This window comes from Ochotona princeps, chromosome 2 (assembly GCF_030435755.1).
Source record: "Ochotona princeps isolate mOchPri1 chromosome 2, mOchPri1.hap1, whole genome shotgun sequence".
Lineage (NCBI taxonomy): Eukaryota > Metazoa > Chordata > Mammalia > Lagomorpha > Ochotonidae > Ochotona > Ochotona princeps.
This window is the reverse complement of record NC_080833.1, coordinates 31,858,861-31,876,635: the sequence shown is the minus strand read 5'-3', so window position 1 is coordinate 31,876,635 and position 17,775 is coordinate 31,858,861. Positions and strand designations below refer to the sequence as shown.

Sequence of the window (17,775 nt, the reverse complement as noted above, 5' to 3'; positions counted from 1 at the left end):
AAGAAGAGGATACAGGGGCAGAGAGAGGGTGGGTAACTTGCACTAGGGCCACACTGTAGTAAGTGGCAGAAACTGGATCTAAAACTAGATTTCCAGAACCCCTTCACATGATCCAGGCTGCCTCTGCTTGCTAACGCACCCGTCATGTAAGAAAAGGGAAGTGATCATTTGGCTTTATTGGATTTGGCCATTGTTTGCTTGTAATGCTGCCTTCCTCAAATTAGCTAGAAGGTGCAGAGGTTTCCTTGGAATTGTCTCTCCCGTGGACTGGCCCATTTCTCACCAGAAGTACACCAGTCTGAAGCATTAATGTAACTATGTGGCATAAGGATTGAGACTTCCTCCAATTCCTCCTGTCTGCCTGGCCTGTTCCCCTGTGTGCTCAGTAATGGAAGCTTCTGTATCCTGAGCAGTCTGCCTTCAGATGGCACTTTCAAAAAGTTCTTAATTATGCTGGGCTTATAGCTGTCAGTTGTAACTTCCCTTCTCTGTTAGTCATTCTAAGACAATCTTCGTATCATGAAGCTTCCCTCTCCCAACAGTCACACATGCATCTGGCCCACCACATAATGTTCAGGTTTGACCATGATCCTAAGCTCAGCAGCCTCATTCCTCACCTCTGGCTTCTGATTCCTTCTTTTCCTTGGGGATTGCTTTACCAACCACACAGCACTGTCATCACAGGAGGTTAGCAGCAAAACCTCACCAGGTGCCACATTGCTCAGGTTGGAATCCTATTACCACCCCTCCCAGTACTGTGACTTTGGACCAGTTACCCTGGTTTCACACAGTTACTCTGTGTGCCCTGGTTTCTTCATCTGTAAAGTTGGGACAGCCATAACACTTAGCTGACAGGATGATGAAGAAAATTAAAATAAGCAAGGTGTGCTAACCACAGTGCTTGCCTTGTGAACACTCGGGAAATGTGTTTAGCTCTGCTTGTTCATATTAGTATCATTAAAAGCCGACATGGCCCCTTGGGCTCCTGCTGTTTCTCACAGTACAATGGTCCGTTGCTTCCCATGCCACACCCCTCTGGCTGAGCCCAGATGGCAAGGAAGAAGCTGTCCGTCATTATATGGGGTGTCCTTGGCCATTCCATGGACAATCTGGGTCACATGGGAGTAGAAAAGACATCCCCTGGACACCCACTGAAACCTAAGCTCAGGCAGCAATCCAGAATCTTCTTTAGTTTTCATTCCCCACCTGCCAGTTCTGAAAGATATAATTAGAGGGCCACTGAGTCCTGGAAGTAGATCCTGGAATGGCTATTCAAGGTCCCTTAAATCCCCTGAGAATCTGAGGCCAGAGAGATGGAGTAACCCCTACCCCAACCCCAGCCAGCAGTGGCCGGCTGGTGCTGGCATCCATATTCCAGTTCCCGGCCAGGTGCCTGTCTGCTCAGGCACACATGTTGCAGCTGAGAATGGGCTGATGGCTCGTAGATTGTCCCAACACTAGGGAATATGGTTGCTCTTCCCCCTGGCTGGAGGCTACATGGTCTCATATAACCTAAATGACAGTAATGCAAAGCAGGATGAGAATCACACACACACGTCCCACTGCCACTAGAGAAAATGGAGGGCATGCTTTCAGGATGCAAAATGTCTGAGAAGCACAAGGTCAAAGCTGACCCTCCTCATCAAGTCAGGCTTCTCTGTTTCTGGCTCCTCTGATCCTGTTAATCAGGACCCCCAGCCTGGCCTTAAGTCCCTGGTCCCAGCTCAACAGGATCAGGGGCCTTACAACAGAAGACCTATGCTTTTGTTCCCAAACATGGCCTCAGACAACAAGGCTGGCTTGAAAGAGCTATTCAGCCTCCTTCTCTGACACCAGCCAACCAGGCAGCCTTGCATGAGACTTCAGCTCTGTGGAGATCAGTCCATTTCCTCCACACTCTATTCTGTAAGGCAGGGTCCCCGAAGAGTGAAGGCTCTGAGAGGCAGCCTATGCCTGTGTGCAACGTCACGCACAGCACGGTTGTGCCAATGTGTCACTGTTGCAACTCTCCTGATTGAGAATGGTGACTTTAACCTGCACTGATTTTGTTGTTCCTGCGGTGGGCCAGGTTCACCTCCCGTCGCTCGTTTCCCAGGAAGGCCAGAAAGATGTAGCTAGAGTGGAGAAGGAAGAAGACCAGCAAGGGAAGCCGGAGGAGGACGCTCCCGCCTCCAAGAGAGGGGAGCCAGCGAGGATCAAAATCTTCGAAGGAGGGTAAGAGTCACGGCCGGTTTTCACAGTAAGAGCTGGAGCCCACCCAGCTGTGTTCTCAGACAGCTAGTGTCCGTGCCATTGGCAGGGCCGTGCCCACAGATGTGGCTTCAGCAGTGCCCTGCAGCACACACCGCCTTTGCTCAGGAACATGGAAGGGCGCATGGTGGGGATGGGAGATGCCAGGTGTTTGTTCAGGAGCCACGGAAGGCTGGGTCTTCCTCTGGCCCTGTGCCTCCCTGGATCCTGCCGGCTTTCTAACCCTTGCACTAGGAGTAATGGTGGGTCTCTGAGGTCTGGTCTGCACTGTCGTGTCCCTTGGTGCAGTCACCTTTACATTGCCCAGGCAACCACTGTGGGTCACCTGGCTTCCCATGGGGACTCGGGCTCTGCTGATGAGGCTGGTGGCAGGGCTGCATGGGCCAACATTCACACTGACCCCCGGCTGCCTGGCTGGGACCCTGGGTCTCATTGGTTGGTGAGTATTTTTAATGTCTTTCTTGGTTATCTGCCTTTGATGCCTGTCTGTGGCAGCCCCCGCATGAGCCAAGTAGCTTGGAACTCACATCTTGGAGGCCCTCTGGGCTCGGGCAGGGTGCTCTGACTCAGATGTGCTTTGGGGCAGGTCTGTGCCAGCTGTGTTCTGTGTAACCACGTGTTTGCTCCCTGAGACCAGGGTGTCCGTGCGCAGGTCCCATGATGTCTGTCTCAGGGTCCTGTGTCTGTGTGCCTGGTGTGATCGGGGTGGCTCCAGTCCCACACAGTCCTGAGACCCCCAGGAGCTTGGTCAGTGCAGCTGTCCCTGGAGGCTGCAGGTACAAAGTGGGAGGTGCCAGAGGCCTCCAGAAGGCCAGAGAGAGCAGAGATGGTCAGGCTCCCAAGGCCACCAATGGGCATCCTGCGGAGCCACTGATCAGCAAGGAGTGCAGGAATGGGGAAGAGGGTTGTTGTGATGTCATGGAGGAAGCAAGGGATGGCAAACACCCTAGACATACACTGCCCAAAACGCCAACAGCGGGGTCACACTGGACTGCTTTGGAGAATGCTTGCCGCTCTCCTGCTCTTGCTGTGTGCCTAGAGCGCCCTCGTGTGTCTCTGTGCTCCGTTTCATTGGTCCTTTGAAGGCAGCCCTGAGATGTGATCCAGAATCGCTCTTCCCTCCCGTTTTAAAGGAAGGCCTGGGGTCTTGAGGGTGGCGGAGGGGGGAGATACCTCCAGCCTGGAGGCCTGGCTCCCCAAGACAGCCCCGATGTCCTCTTCCTGCAACCCTGCAGCGATCCCCACTCCCCACCAAGTCCTGGAGAGGTTGTTCCTTGGTCCCACCTACTATCAAGTCCTGCCCAGCCCCTCCCCCCACCCTTGGTTTTCTCATCTGTGAGAAGGGTGATTACACACCTGCAGGGTTTTCAGAGATGCCTGAGAGACCCCATGGGAATGTACAGCACCTGAGTACATTTTGTTGCCAGTATGCCCAGTCCAGTTGTGCCTGCCTTGGGGACCAACACTCTGACCCGCCGCTGGGCTATAGAAGTAGCCTCCTCATTCCTTCACTTGGCTGTGTCCCTCCTGTTGAGCACATCGGAGGGGTGGGGTAGGGGGAAGGTGTTCTGTGTCACAGGACCCGGCTGGTCCACCCAGGCGTCTCACTGTCTGTGATCTCTCTAGTTTCCGTTTCCCTTGGGGTTGGTAACATCCCCTTACTACCAGGAGTGTTTAAAAAAAGTGGAGAAAAAGGGAAGATGTCTTGAATTTGTGATTTCCTGTCTGGGACTAGGGATACCAGCCATCCATCCAACCAATCACCTGAGCACTTAAACTCGTCAAGGTCACCCCAGGCCCAAAACAAGGAACATGCCCATTGGGTCCCACCACCTGCTGTCACAGCAGGGTTCTGCCTTGGACCCGGCCCTGCCTGGTTCCCTGTATTAGCACCGCACAGGCTCATATTTCACCCTAGTATGTGTTTGAGAAGGTTCTGCAACAGGGGATGTGTCTACTGGGGCCTCTGTGGGATCCCAGCTGAAAGAGGTCAGGAAGGGAAGAAGGCAAAGTGGCAAATTGTGCAGTGGTTCTTGGAGCTTCCGATTAGATGCATCTCCTCACATCTCATTGCCTGGGGCAAGTCATCTGGGCTCACTTGTCTGTGCGGAGGGCAAGTGCAATCCTCCCTCGTGCTCAGAATAAGCTGAAATAGCTAGTAGATAGAGTGGGGATGCCCACTGCAGTTGGTGTAACATGCATCTGCTGCTTGACAGTTCCGGCCAACAGGGCTGCTGAAATGCAGCCATGCTAGCACGTTCAGAGCTGATCCATGGCGATGAGTCAGCAAGGCGGACATGAGGGAATATGCGTTGGGTGGGCTGGACACCAAGGAGCCTGTCTCTCCCCAGTGAAGCTCGGTTTGGTCTTTTGCATGACCTCCATGCACTTATCAATCAACTAGCTAATCAGCTCATCTGGGAGAATCCACTGTACAGTGCCTTTGGAGCTTCTGTGTGCCAGAAGATATAATGACGCAAAGCAGGGGACCTGCCGTTCTACCTCAGGGGTGTTTGCAGCCTGTGCTGAGACAGCAACACACTGCTGGCCCAGTACTGAGGAAGGACCACCAGCAAGGAGGGTTCCCCCGGAGGGATGGAGGAGTGGAAAGGACTGCCCAGAGGGGTCAAGGCAAGATCTGAAGGAATGGGTGAGATTTGACAGGTAGAGAGGGGGGAGAGTGGCTGGTAGCATCGGTGTGATGAAAACCTGTGCACCCGACCCCTGGGACTCATCCCTTCTTGCTCTGAGTATTCTGCCATGTGGCTGTAGACCATCTCCTTGGCCTCAATGCCCCATCAAGACCCAGGGCTGCAACACCCGGGTCTCTAGCCAGGTCCTTATTCCTGCAAGCCCCTGCTTTTGATGCCTCCTGGGAGGCTCATGGCACCCCAAATTCACACGTGCTGGCCATGCACTGTACTTCCCACCCACAGCTTCTGCTTTCACAGCCAGGCCTGGGATGATGCTCCAGCCAGTTTTGACATTCAGCCTTAATGTTCCCTGGGACACCTCCTCCCTGTTCTGATTCGTCATGGAACCCTGACCTCTGCTAGAGATAGTCCCTGACTCAGCATGCTCTCAGTCATGGCTCTGGCCTCTGGCATTGGCCTTCTGTGGTCGCCTGCCTACAGGATCCACCTAGAAGTCTCTCTGACTTAGCTGGCACCAGTGTCCAACCCGCTCCAGTCACCTGTCACCTGGGGCCTGCCTTGCCCTTCCCTGCCCTGCTTGTTTCCCAGTCCTTCCCAGTGTGGTGATCCTCCCAGGTCCCTCCCTACGCCATGGATCTTTGCCTTCCTTCAGTCCTGGCTGATACAGATCCTAAAATTCCCCTCCTGAGTCTCCATGGTCTCCTCTTTTGTTCCAGCATGATGTTACAGAACCACGGCTATTTGTTGTGTTGAGTGCCCAGTATACATAGCCATCTGCACTCCCCATCACCTCTGCACCAGAACCCAGCAGCTTCCTGGGAGCTCCCTTCCAGCGCAGGCTGGCTCACCTCACACCCACACATCCACCCTGACTGTACAGAAGGGCTGGCCTGCGTAGCAATGGGTTCACTCATGCAGAGTCATGCTGTCTCACAAGGGTCAGGACTGTGCTACACTGAATAGAAAGCTCACTTCCTGTGGGGAGAGCTACAGACTCAGGCCAGCTGGCTGCCATGAGACAGGAAGATGCGGGTACTATCAGGAGCTCCCATTCATTCACATGGGCTCGGGTCTGAAGGGACTGATGGTGAGACTGCAGCTGGGATGAGGGTCCCCAGAACGGTGGCCATGGGCAGAAGGGCTCAGGGTGAGAGGGTCAGGCCAACCTCTGCTCGGAGCTACAGTGCTCAGCAGCAGAACAGAATCCTGGGTGTCAGCCAGGGCAGGGAGGGTGGGGTGACTCATGGCCATGGGGTTGGCCCGGGGATGACCCCATCTCCCGCCTCCACGAGGAGGCCCTTTGTCAGGAGGGCTCTTTGGAGTGAATTAGCATTCAGTTGGAATGCACCACAACAGCAGTGCCTAAGAAATCATCTCCTCTTCTACTAATGTTATACACACAGCCTTATTTTTTTTTGAACTTCGAAGCCCACGGGTATAGCGTATTTTTCAGTGAAAGTGTCTGCTTTGCCTTGCCTCATCTTACTGTGAACTCCACGTTGAGAACAAGTTGAATTTTGTCTTGAGAATCTATGTTATCTTGGTATGTTTATTGGGAGCAAATTGATTCAACTGCCAATTCAGCCAACAGTGATAGACCTTTGTAACGCCAAAGAATAAACTGCTCAGGTAGGCAGCAGCTCTGGGTTGCTGCTGTAGGGGTTGTGAGATGGATGACAAGGACGGACAGACTGTGTCCCTTCTTGCACTCTCTAGATGCCTCTTCAAGAGTCCGTGCATAGAGGGGGCGGAGGGCGGGGAATCTGGAAGGAGAAAAGCAAAATCACTCATTTGTTTAAGCAAGATGAAATTCTGTTGTCCTGGACCCTGGACCCTCAGGCCCAGAACCACTGCCTCACACCCATTTGCAGACTCCATCAACTTGACTTTGAAAAGCCTTATCCGGAATCTTCACCCTCTGGATAGAGCCGTTGCCAGCCAGCCGCAGTGGAGAAAGAATCTGAGGATCCTGCTGTTGGCACCTGCTTCTTTCTTCCCGCTGAGTGTGTCCCCAACCCTCCTGGCCTAGTGTGCGTGCTGATGCAGCTCCTCCCTGGTCTCCACTCTGCCCTATTGTCTGTGCTCCCACCCGCAGTTTTTCTGATTCAGGGCATGGGCTTCTGCTGGGCCCTTTGCTTTGAGCACACTTCCCAGACAGGCCCCCAGGCCCCCAGTGATGCCAGGGTAGACTTGCACCCTCCTGTGGCACTGCCAGTCTGGCCCCTTCCCTTTCATGCATTTGCAAGTGCCCTGTGAGAGGGCGAGACTGTATCATTGGTTCTGAGCGTTGTGCGTGGCCCATAGGTGGCGCTGGAGAGTGTTTCTTACGTAAAGGAATCCTCCCACAGGTCAGCACTTGCTGAGCCCTCCCAGGAGTGCCAGGACACTGGACTCAGCAGCTCTTGGAATCCAAGAGCAACGAAGAAGTTCTGGTCTCAACAAGAAGCAAGGACACACAGGATCAAACTAGGCCAGAAAGGGCCCATCCCTCAGGCTGCTGGAGTCGGGCTTGGTTTGGAATAGGGAGTCAGGTGATGGCCGTGGGGAAGGCACCTACTGTTGGGAGCCCCAGGACACCTGCCTGCTGACCATTCAGCTGTACGCGTATTAAAGATAAAAGCAGAGCTCACGATGCCAGGAAGCAGTGGCTCGAGGCTGCCAGCACACAGGCCCAGGCCATTGCCTTTGTGTTCTAAGAGCAACCCTGGATACTCCCCAACCCCGGCTGGGGAGACAGTTGTCCCTCCTGGTGATTACAGGCTCACAGGACCCAGCCTCCTCATTGAGCTCCAGTGCACCGATCTCTCTTGCTGGAGGACTGCCCCTTGCTGGACTGCCTCCTGCAGCCCCCCATTTCCTGGGCCCATGCTCTACTTTACCCCCCTTTTTCCTATGCCCCCAAATCCTGCTGCTCTGTCTATACTAAGGCAGCTGATCATGACATTTGGAAGAAGGTGGTGGTGGTGACTGGGCAGTGAGAGGAGAATGAATGAGGGTGCAGATGAATGTGTGGTGATCATACAGTCTTACATAGTAGTGTGTGGCATTCTGGGGCCCAGAGACCTTGCAGGTGGTTGAGTATGAAGGTGGGGAAGAGAAACATGAACTGAGAATGATTGATGTGTTGCTGGTTTCAGTTATGGCAAGTTGGCTCATGGTGCTGTTTAGTGAGATGGGGGTAAGACAAAGGGAGATCAAACTCAGTAGGCATGCTAGTGATAAGATGCCAGTCACACGTCCATGTGGAGGTGCTCAGGAAGGTGCCTGGCAATTAAATATACAGGCCCAGCACCCGGTGAGTAGGCTGCAGGATTCTTCCTGCATTTAAGAGCTGTCAGGTCAGAGATGCAGTTCAGGGCTCTGGGACTTAATGGGGTCACCAGGGAAGCTGCAGACCAATTTGCAAAGATGACCAGCCAGCTGGAGACATGGGAAGAAGAGAGTTGGCAAAGAGTGAAAAACCCTAGAAGAGGCCAGGGCAGAGCATGTGCAGGGAGGGAATGCTGCCTAGGATAGTGAGAGAGCACCCCGGGTTGCGGGTGGGGGTGTCCTGGTGACCTTGACGGCAGCTGTTTCTGTGGCAACAGAATCTGCATGTCACAGGCTGGAAGAACATGTGCTGGCAGCACAAGTCAGCTTCTGAGGGAAACGGAGAATATGGGAGAGGGGCTTCTGGAGGGGCTGTGAGGCTGAGCAGTCTGTGCATGAATCAGGAGAGCCCCGTGCCTGCCTGTGTGCTAACTACCAGGAGAGGATCTCTAGCCAGGGACAGACTGTGATGCCAGGGAGGGAGGAGCCGAGTGTGAGGGCAGAGTCCTAGAGCAGAGGAGACAGGTGGACAGGAGAGGAGGGTACCCTAGGCCCCTGGAGTGGAGAAGGGGGTGGGGTACTTGGCTACTTCTGACAAGACTTCCCATTGGTGCCCCACCCCTGGTCTCCTCCAGCAGATTCTGCGAAGAACCCTGTGCTGTGAGCTCTCCCTGCTGCCTGCAGGGGTGGCACTTACTTGGGCCTGCCAAACCCTTCCCCTGATTCATCCCTTACAGCTTCTGAGATTTTAGTGACAGTCCCCTTTCCCATGCTGTTCTTCCTAGTGAGTTTATTCCACCAAAAAAGAGATGAGGCAAGGGGTGGGAGGAGACGGAGTTGGGAAAAGGGGAGGAAGAAGGAAGAGAGGGAAGGAAAGATGGCTCCACAATCTCCCTTATAAACATGTCAGGGCAGAGTGTGGTTGCTGAGCCAGACCTGCTGTGTGGCATCCTGGATGGCTCCAAGTGGCTGTGATGGCTCATAGGTGGACACAGTGGTTCAAGGTAGCTGGCTTTTGGTAGGTAAGGGCCTTCGATAGGTTAGGGACATCATCTGTAAGAAGGTGATAACAAGATCGCCTCTCGGAGGGCGTGTGTGAGGGTGAAGTACTTACAATGCTTACCGTGTAACCGGTGCATGGCAGAAGTTGGCTGCCCCTGTCGTGCTGAAAGAGTCCTCAAACAGTCGGGTACAGGCTCCTCGTTTTGCCAATCAAGAAACCTGTGGTTGGGTAAGCATCAGCATAGCAGGTTAAAGATGCGAATCAGTATCCAGGTCCCTCAGCAGGAAGAAGGCAGGAACGCACACATGGGCACATATTCCCAAGGACACATCGGGATGCCACTGCATTATGACAGGGAGGCCGCATGGCGGTGCCCTCTGGTGGAAAACTTAAAGCAGCTTCAGCTCCCCTGTAAGGAGCTGGCCATCCCCAGTAGATTCAGTCTGGCTCAGAGACAATCTAGAGGGCTTGTTGTAGTCTCACAACCCTGTCAGATTGGAAGAGACCCATACAGGACCACACATGGGGGCTGGAGCCTGAGCCAGTTGGGAAGAGGGCAACCTGGGGGTGGCCTCCACTTCCGGAAACATATTGAAGACATCGGGGTGTTGGGGCATCCAATTAGGAGCTGCCCTCAGATGGTTCAGGAAGAAAGAATGTGTTTACATTCTGCTTCCAGATGTTCTGTATGTTTATTTCAAAACAAAAAGTTGAAATAGATGTCTTAGAAGAAAGGGGACCTGGGAAGCCAGGAGCTGCCAGGAGCTGCCAGGAGCTGCCAGGAGCTGAGAACAAAATTTTTCAAAAGGACAGAAGCAGCCAGGAGCCCATCAGGCAAATTTCTGGACAAGTAGACAGCCAAGGGCATTCAACGTGTCAGAGCTTGAGGAAGCCAGGACTGAATTGCAGTCAGAATTCTGGATCCGTGCTGTGGATGGGTGTCACCTGTCACCAGGGGTGGCTTACAGACCCAAGATAGACAAGCCCAGCTGGCAGAAGGTCAGGAGAGAGAGGAGGTGCTGGGTACAGCAGCCAGCAGGAGACAGATAGGGCCAAGAGAAGGCCAGCATGAGATGGACATACCAGCAGGCAATGCCTCAGGAATATAATGACAGCCAACAGGGAAAGCCCCAAAAGCCAAGGTGGGCCTAAAGTGGCCAGGGGGAGCCAGGATGTGAGCACAACCCTGTGCTCCACTGGCTGTGTGGTTGGCAGAAGAGGCCAGGAGGAAGCCAGCTAGGGACTGGGCAGGGCTTCCAGAGACCAGAGCCAAGGACAGGTAGGGCAAGGACAGAGAAATAAGAGAGAAATAGGGGCATCTGGTGGGGACCTGGAGGGAGAAGGAGACTTGCCTGCAATACTGAGGCTGTACAGTTTCAAGTTTGAGGCCAGCAAGGATGACAGAGGCTCTCCAGTGGGAGCCAGGAAGGGCACAGCTACTGCAGAGGGGAGGGCAGCCTGGTGGCCCCTGGCAGAGAGATGAGATAGCTTCCTGCAAATGCAGAGCGTCAGCAGATCTCAGTGGCGACATCAAATGCCCATCCCCGCGGGGCCCCCTGCCAGGTGTCTGGGGCCACTTAACTGGCGAGCACAGGGCCAGACTGACAACCATGGTTTTCCCAAGGTCATGGTCTCTGGTTTGTCTGCGCGTGGCAATGACCCCTGCAGTAATGGGGGCAACGGGGTGTACATGCCCCTCCACTGCCAGCAGTAAAGGAGGGGATGGGAGAGGGGTAGAGTGGAGCAAGAGGCAGTTTGGATGTTTTCTGAACCAGGGAGACAAAGCTTGCCGTGGGGAGGAGCCTGCTATGGGGGTTGGTTGGGGCCAGCAGTGGCGAGGATTACACCAGTGGCCCCACTGGGTCTGGGCATCTGCAGGGTCTCAGCAGGACATTCTTGCAGACTGTAGGACAGAGCAGAGCAGGCTTGCGTGACTCTCCTCCTCCATCCCCAACCTCCATCCAGGGGCCATGTGACGTTGATATCTTCAGTGTCCTGTAGTGGAGTGGGCTGTGGGGCAAGTATGGTAGGGCAGCCGTCCTCCCCAAAATAGTAGACAGGACTGTGAAAACAGCAGGCCAGCCTGGACATCCCCCTGGCACTGGACCAGGGCTGGCAGGAGCAGCAGAACCAGCCTCTCCCTTTTCTTTCTAGTGAGAGGAAAGATGCCTGAATGGGAGGCAGGCTCAGAGTCTCTGCAGGGGCGAAGTGGTGCCAGACCCCAGAGGCTCTGCAGAGATGCCCTGCTATGGGCCGTGGCACTGGGTCCCATCCACTGCTCAGGCCTAGTGCACCATTCCTCTCCTCCTGAGGAAACAGTGACTCAAGGTCAACGGACCGTAGAGACCAGCCTTGTGCTTAGGACACGTGTCAGTGCCCCTGTTGCCAGCCTGCCTAGATTCAGTCCTAATTGTGTATGCACTGGTTCCTGGGCAAGTCCCTGTACCTCAGTGTAACACCGTAACTGCCTCTGCAGGTCAGAACTGCTGCAGCACCTGTCCTGTGATGTAAAGTCCCTATGACATACAAGGCTTTGTCCTCTGGCATGCAAAGTGGTGGTGAGCCCTGGCTAGGGGATTTGCTCTCACTGTGTGTCATCAAGCTCTTGCTCCTGAAAATCCTATTTTTTTTAAATCCCCTTTAAAAATTTATCTTCATTCCCTTCCTTCTGCAGTGCCTGGTAACAGATGGGGGTAGTCAGGTGCTGGGGCTGCCCTTCTGCACCTGGGAGTCAGTGGAGGCTCCGAGTCCCCCAGGCTGGGCTCCCTGACCACCATTCAGCAGCGTCACCACTCTGCCCAGCCCTCACCCCACCCCACCCCAAGCAGCTCCAGGACAATGACTTCCAGCACCTGTCCTCCATTCTGCAGGGCTGTCCCTCTGCTTGCCAAGCCCTTGTCCGTTCTCCACCTCAGGAGACTCTCAAAGCCCGGGACAGCTTCCCCCTCCTCTATCTAGCCATGCTGATCTCACTGTACCCCACCATCCTCCACTGCCCACCTCTGAGCCTGTATGCATTCTGTCTCCAAATACACTGCTATTTACCAGTTTGTCCAGTCACCTCCTGTCACCCTGACAGGCAGGGTGGTCTTGGCCCCCAACACCTGGGATATGGATGCAAGATTTGTTCATTTATCAAAATGGGTTTTGTGTGTCAATTGTTGTAGTCAAATGTCTTACAAAAGTAAACAAAAACTTGATGCAAAGAAACAGTGATCAGGATGGTTTGATATTGGCATAAACACAGACATGTAAATGAACGCACTAGAACAGAAAGCCCAAAAACAGACCTTCACACATATGGCCAAGAGATTTTCAGCAAGGGTACCCAGAGCTCTCACCAAGAAAAAGAAACCCCTTCAACAAGTAGTGTTGGGAAAGCTAGACCACTGTCTTATACCGTATACAAAAATTCACTCAAAATGGACTGAAAATCTAAAAGTAAATGCTGAAACTAAAGAACTATTGGCTGAGACCAGAAGGGGTCGTGGCATTGAATCTGGCAATAATTTTTTTTGTATGACACCAAACACAGAAAACGAAAGATAATTTAGATAAATACAGAATTCGTCAAAATTTAAAATTTTGTTCATCAGAAATCACTATCACCAGAAGAGCAGCAACAACAACAAGCAAAAAAAATAAAACAAAACAAAAAAACACTTAAAAATGGGCCAAGATCGTTAGTAATTATTTTAACAAGCAAGATACACAAACAGCCAATAAGCACATGAAAAGACACCTCACTTTGACTAGTCACTAGGAAAGTATAAGTCAAAACCATGTGAGCTGCCACCACCAATCCCCACCTCCACCCCTTGGATGGCTGCTATCAAAGAGACAGGAAGTGGCAGGTGTTGCAAAGATGGGGAGGAACTGGAATCTGTGTGCTGCTGGCAGGAAGGTGAAATGGAGCAGCCACTGGGGAAAATACTTCGGTGACTCTTCAAAAAATTAAGCATGGAAGTGACACATAATCCAGCCATTCCATTTCCATGTACTTCTCCAAATGAGTCGACATGAGGAAGCCAGGTTCAAAACAGCACTAGTCACAACAGTCAGTGGATACAGACATGAACAGTGTGATCTGGCCACACAAAGGAACATTCTTCTACCCTCCTGCTGGAGCTGTCCCCTGCTTCTGGTGCTTAGTACTCACCAGTCCCTGTGGGCAGGGGAAGCCAGGGTGCCTGACACATGTCCTTCTGCTCCTGCACCTTCTGCCTGCATGTTTTGGTAGGGTAGCTTATGTCCCCCTGGACCTGACCATCTTGCCTGCCTTGCAGAGTTGCTGCAAGCACTGTGCCAGGTGTGCAGTAGGTGCCGGGCCATGCAAGTCCCAATGTCATTCCAGCAGCATGCATGAAAGTGTGCATCTTGGTTTTAAGACACAACTCATGTTCTGACATGGAGAGGAGGAGAAGGCATGTGGATGGGACATGGGGAAGCAAGGCACTCCCCTGTGTTCTGAAACCCACTGCCTCACCCCTCTCACCTTCCTCCTCTGAGCGGGGGCTCCAGGAATCTCTCACCCTTTCCTGACTCATCTTCTTCCTCCCTGATCCTGCTTGATTTTGACCTCCAGTGACTGGGAAGAGCCCACCCCAGCTCTAACATTAGGAGAAGACAGCTTGCATAAATCCCTCCTCCCCATACTTTTGTCCCTGCCTTGCTCCCATCCATTGCCAGCACAAACCACACTTTCTAGAATTTTGGCTTCATCCTCCCAGGAATTGGTCCCAAGTCTCATTCCCTCCATGGGCACCTGGACATTTGGCTCCTGCTGGCCTTGCTTTGGGGCAGATCCTCAGTGTTGGCAGCTGCCTGAGAGAAGAGCCTCCTCCGGGCCAGGATGAAAGCCATGGGGGTGAGACTGAGGTGGCACCTGAATAGATCACTCCTGGGGGGTGGCAGGAGCTGCTGGGAGACCGGGAGTCCCCAGGTACTGGGAGCAGCTGCATCCATCTGAGGGGACTCGTGTGCACTGGAGGTCTGCAGGAGCATCTGAGCATGTGTGCTTTCCAACAACCACCTGCAAGTTGGTTTTAGGTCCTCAGAACTCTGAGACCCCTGTGAGAAGCAGCTCTGTGCAGAGGTGCTCAGCCTCCCTGTGCCCCTGCTCCACCCCATGCCCCAAATAAGTCCTGGGTGCAATTTGAAGGTCACTGCCTAGTGCCGTGCTGGAAGCTAGAGCACATCGTGTCTGTGTTTAAGGAGTCTGAACACAGGAGCCCAGCTCCTGGTCCCTGCCTGCCCCTCATCCCACCATCTTCTAGGCAACAGGGTGCTGGCTGTATTGTGTAGACTGGAGCAGGATCAGCCCAGGCTTGCTAGTTTTCAGACACCTGCACCCAACCACTCCCTGGTCTGTGCACCTGTCATCACCAGTCCCCTGGAACAAAGCACCTGCCGTTTTGAGAGCAGAGCTGGGTGTCAGACTCTGGGTTGCTGCTGCCTGCTCAACGGCTGAACCTGGGGGTTGGTGTCTTTCTGGTATGAAAGCTCCCAAGAGTAGGAGTGAGGAAATCACTTCAGGCTGCCAAGTGGACCAGGCCTTGTTGTGACAGCAGGGGTTTCTCCTAGAAGGTGCACCTGTCCCAACCTTTCCACTTGTCTCTGTGTTCACTGCCTTGGAACTCTCTGAAATCTGTGTTCTGTCTATACCTGCCCTCACTTCTGTGCATCAGCCTCTCCCTGGCCTCCAGGCCTCGCTGGCACAGCGTGCTACACACTGCATCCCAACAGGAGGCACAGCGGCGCATGGGGGCTGCTCACGACACAGGAGTGTCCTGCCTCTGCCCCTGCTGAAGCACCAAGACCCCTGGTGCTACTTTCTCTGACTGTCCACTGTGCCTGTATGACTCTGTTATGTGATCTTTTAAGGACCTGTTAGTAACACTTGAGCCCCAGGACAGAGCCTTCTCTTGCTTTATATTTCTGTCCCTGGCCCAGCCCCAAGCTCAAATCAGGCCTGGGTAAGTTCTAATGAATAAATGCCCAGAACCCTGCTGGCAGCTTGTGTTGCCATAGAGGGACAAACCTCTATGGCACCTACACATGTGCCTCCCGTGACTGGCAGGCACATTGAAGTTGTGCTGTGAGGTAATGTCTGCGGAAACCCAGCAGGAGAATCCAGGGTGAGCTTCCCTCATGGCCTCTAGCTCCCCGGAACCCAAGGGTGTGTCCGTTTGTAGCATCTCAGCAGATGGTGTCATTGATGTCTCTTGCTCTTTTGGGCTTCCCTGTGAGTACAGTATGTCACTGTGGGTGAATCAGGCAGCTCACCATGGCAGAACTTCCCAGAGCATAGCAAGTGCTGGGACCTGACTCCACCTCACTGCACAGGACACAGGCTGCCCACAAGAGTGGACAGTGTGGCATCTCTGTTCACATCTCCTCCTGCTTGCTGGGATACGCCCTAAGGAGCTGCCCCTGGTGAGGGTGCAGATTTGCTGAGAGAGAGTAATAAAGTTAGAAATCTGGCACACCTCTCAAATGTTCCCATTTGGAAGAAAGGTGAGAGTTTTATGATTGAATATTAATCATAGAAGAAAAGCCAGTCCAATCATCTAATGCAGAAAAGCCTCACAGAGTCTCAGGTCAGGAGGGTGACCCTGAGGCCTTTGCCTCCACCCCCTCATTTCAGAGTAATACATCGTGGTGGGGAGACAAGCCATGGGCCTGAAGGTCACACATGCCAGCCCTCCTGCTCCGGACTGCACCTACGTCCTGTGTGTTATTGACTCACACAGCAGTTTAAAGACAACTGCACAACAGCTAACCACCTGTACTTCATACCCAGGAACCCTGGATTCAAATCCCACCTCTGTTCACTAACTGAGTTACATTGGGCTGCTTAACCTCTCTGGGCCTCTGCTGTTGGGTGACTGAGACTGATGATGGCCTCTGGTTATGGGGCATCCCCCATAACTTAAATGACTTAAATGAGGGAACCCATGTAAAGTATTTCACATGGTGCTCGACTCCCAAGGCGTCTGGGTTGGAGTTTGCTGGTGTTTTCAGGTTTTGGTTTTCGTTTGGGGGTTTTTTGTTTTTGTCTGGTTTGTTTGCTTGTTTTTGTTTTTTTCTAAATTCTGCCTTGTAGATTTCTTGGAACGCTGGACTCTGTGGGCTAGCCATTGCCTCTAGAGTGCTGAGGGGACTGCACTGTCTCCATTCATTGCAGTCCCCACCCCTGCTCCTCCATGGAATTCTCTGGTCAGGCTGCCAGCACCCTGGCCTCTGGCACCCCAAGACTGCATTTGCTCTTTGGAGCACATCTGTTTTTTCTGTTTATCAGAATAAACGTGGACTCTTTCATGGGCTACAATGTCCATCCTGTAACACTGCTGCCATCCTGAACCAGCTAGTCCACCTGAAGTCTCTTCTGTCACTGGGACATGCTTGGCACCTGCACCCCTCACATCCCTTGCCTCCGGCTATCTCCCAGTCTGTCCCTCAGTCTGATCCACAGTCCCTGAGTGACCAGTGCTGGTGGCAGGGAGCTCACTCACCTTCAGAGTGTATCTGTTCCTGGGCCTGGCGTCCTCATGGTCCAGAACCAGCAGCCTTGCCCATCAGCAGGCCCCACTTAGTTACCACCATACCCCCTCTTCTGAAACCTCGAGCCGTCTCCTGTTGGGGTGCAGGGCTGAGTTCCAGCAACAAGTTTAGGAGTCCTTTGTGCAGTCCAAGGCACCCCATGCTGATGGTCACGGCCAGGTAGCTCAGTGTCACCAGCAGCGAGACAAGAAGCAAAGTTGCTGCGGGCCAGAGTAGACCCCAGACGAGGCCCAGATGTGGCACTTGAGAGCCCTGTAGTGAGAACCTCGGTCTGAACTCTACTTCAGCACCTTCTAGCTGCCTGCAGGCGGGACATGTGACCTTTTCCAGTGTTCCCCTCTCCAGTTACATAAAGATACCCCACCCCTCCTTGTCAATGAGTTGTGTGAGAATCTTCATTTCCCTTGACCTGAGATCAGAGTCATTGAGAGAAAGCCTGGCAGCCTCACACCCCTCCCAGCAGCCTCCAGCTTCTGGACAGGGGCCAGGGTCCCTGGAATCCAGCCCTGTGCTGCAGAACCACTGGGCTGGGCAACCTCAGGCAGCCTCAGTATTAGGTAATCAGGCTGTCCAGGGCCCTCCGGCAAAAGCATTGAAAATCCATGGAAACAGCCCTTTGCCTTGGGAGAACAAGCTGAACATTGTTGCCAGGCTGGCTGCACCTGCAGCAGGAGACAGGCAAACAATGGCCCAGGAGTGTGGGTCCCATCAGCTGTGGGCTGTCCTTGTAGCCCTGCAGCAGGCAGAGGCTCTGCCACTTGGCCTCCTGGGAAAGCAGCAGCCAGTGGCTTAGGCCTCCCAGAGGAAACTTCGGATCAAGGAGGAGGGCCCTGACGTGGTGGGGCAGGACCAGGTGCCTTCAGACTGCACCGTGTTGTACAGTTTCTGGCCCTGGCTCTTTAGCAGGCATTTCTCTGCAGCTGTCAACACCTGGGCTTCCACCCCGGCGCCTCTCTTCTTTATCTGCAATGTCACCAGTGCCTGGGACTCCTGGGA

The 17,775-nt window shown here is 53.5% G+C and overlaps 1 protein-coding gene across 4 annotated transcripts in view; it reads left to right on the top strand.

The window, feature by feature from the left end:
• The window catches only part of HIVEP3 (HIVEP zinc finger 3), a 473,613-nt gene that overhangs the window by 438,689 nt on the left and 17,149 nt on the right, over positions 1-17,775 (top strand). For all 4 annotated transcript variants that reach the window (XM_058679706.1, XM_058679694.1, XM_058679698.1 and 1 more), the window contains one exon: positions 2,069-2,214. In XM_058679706.1, the coding sequence (XP_058535689.1) occupies positions 2,069-2,214 (146 nt within the window). The remainder of the gene's footprint in view (positions 1-2,068; positions 2,215-17,775) is intronic.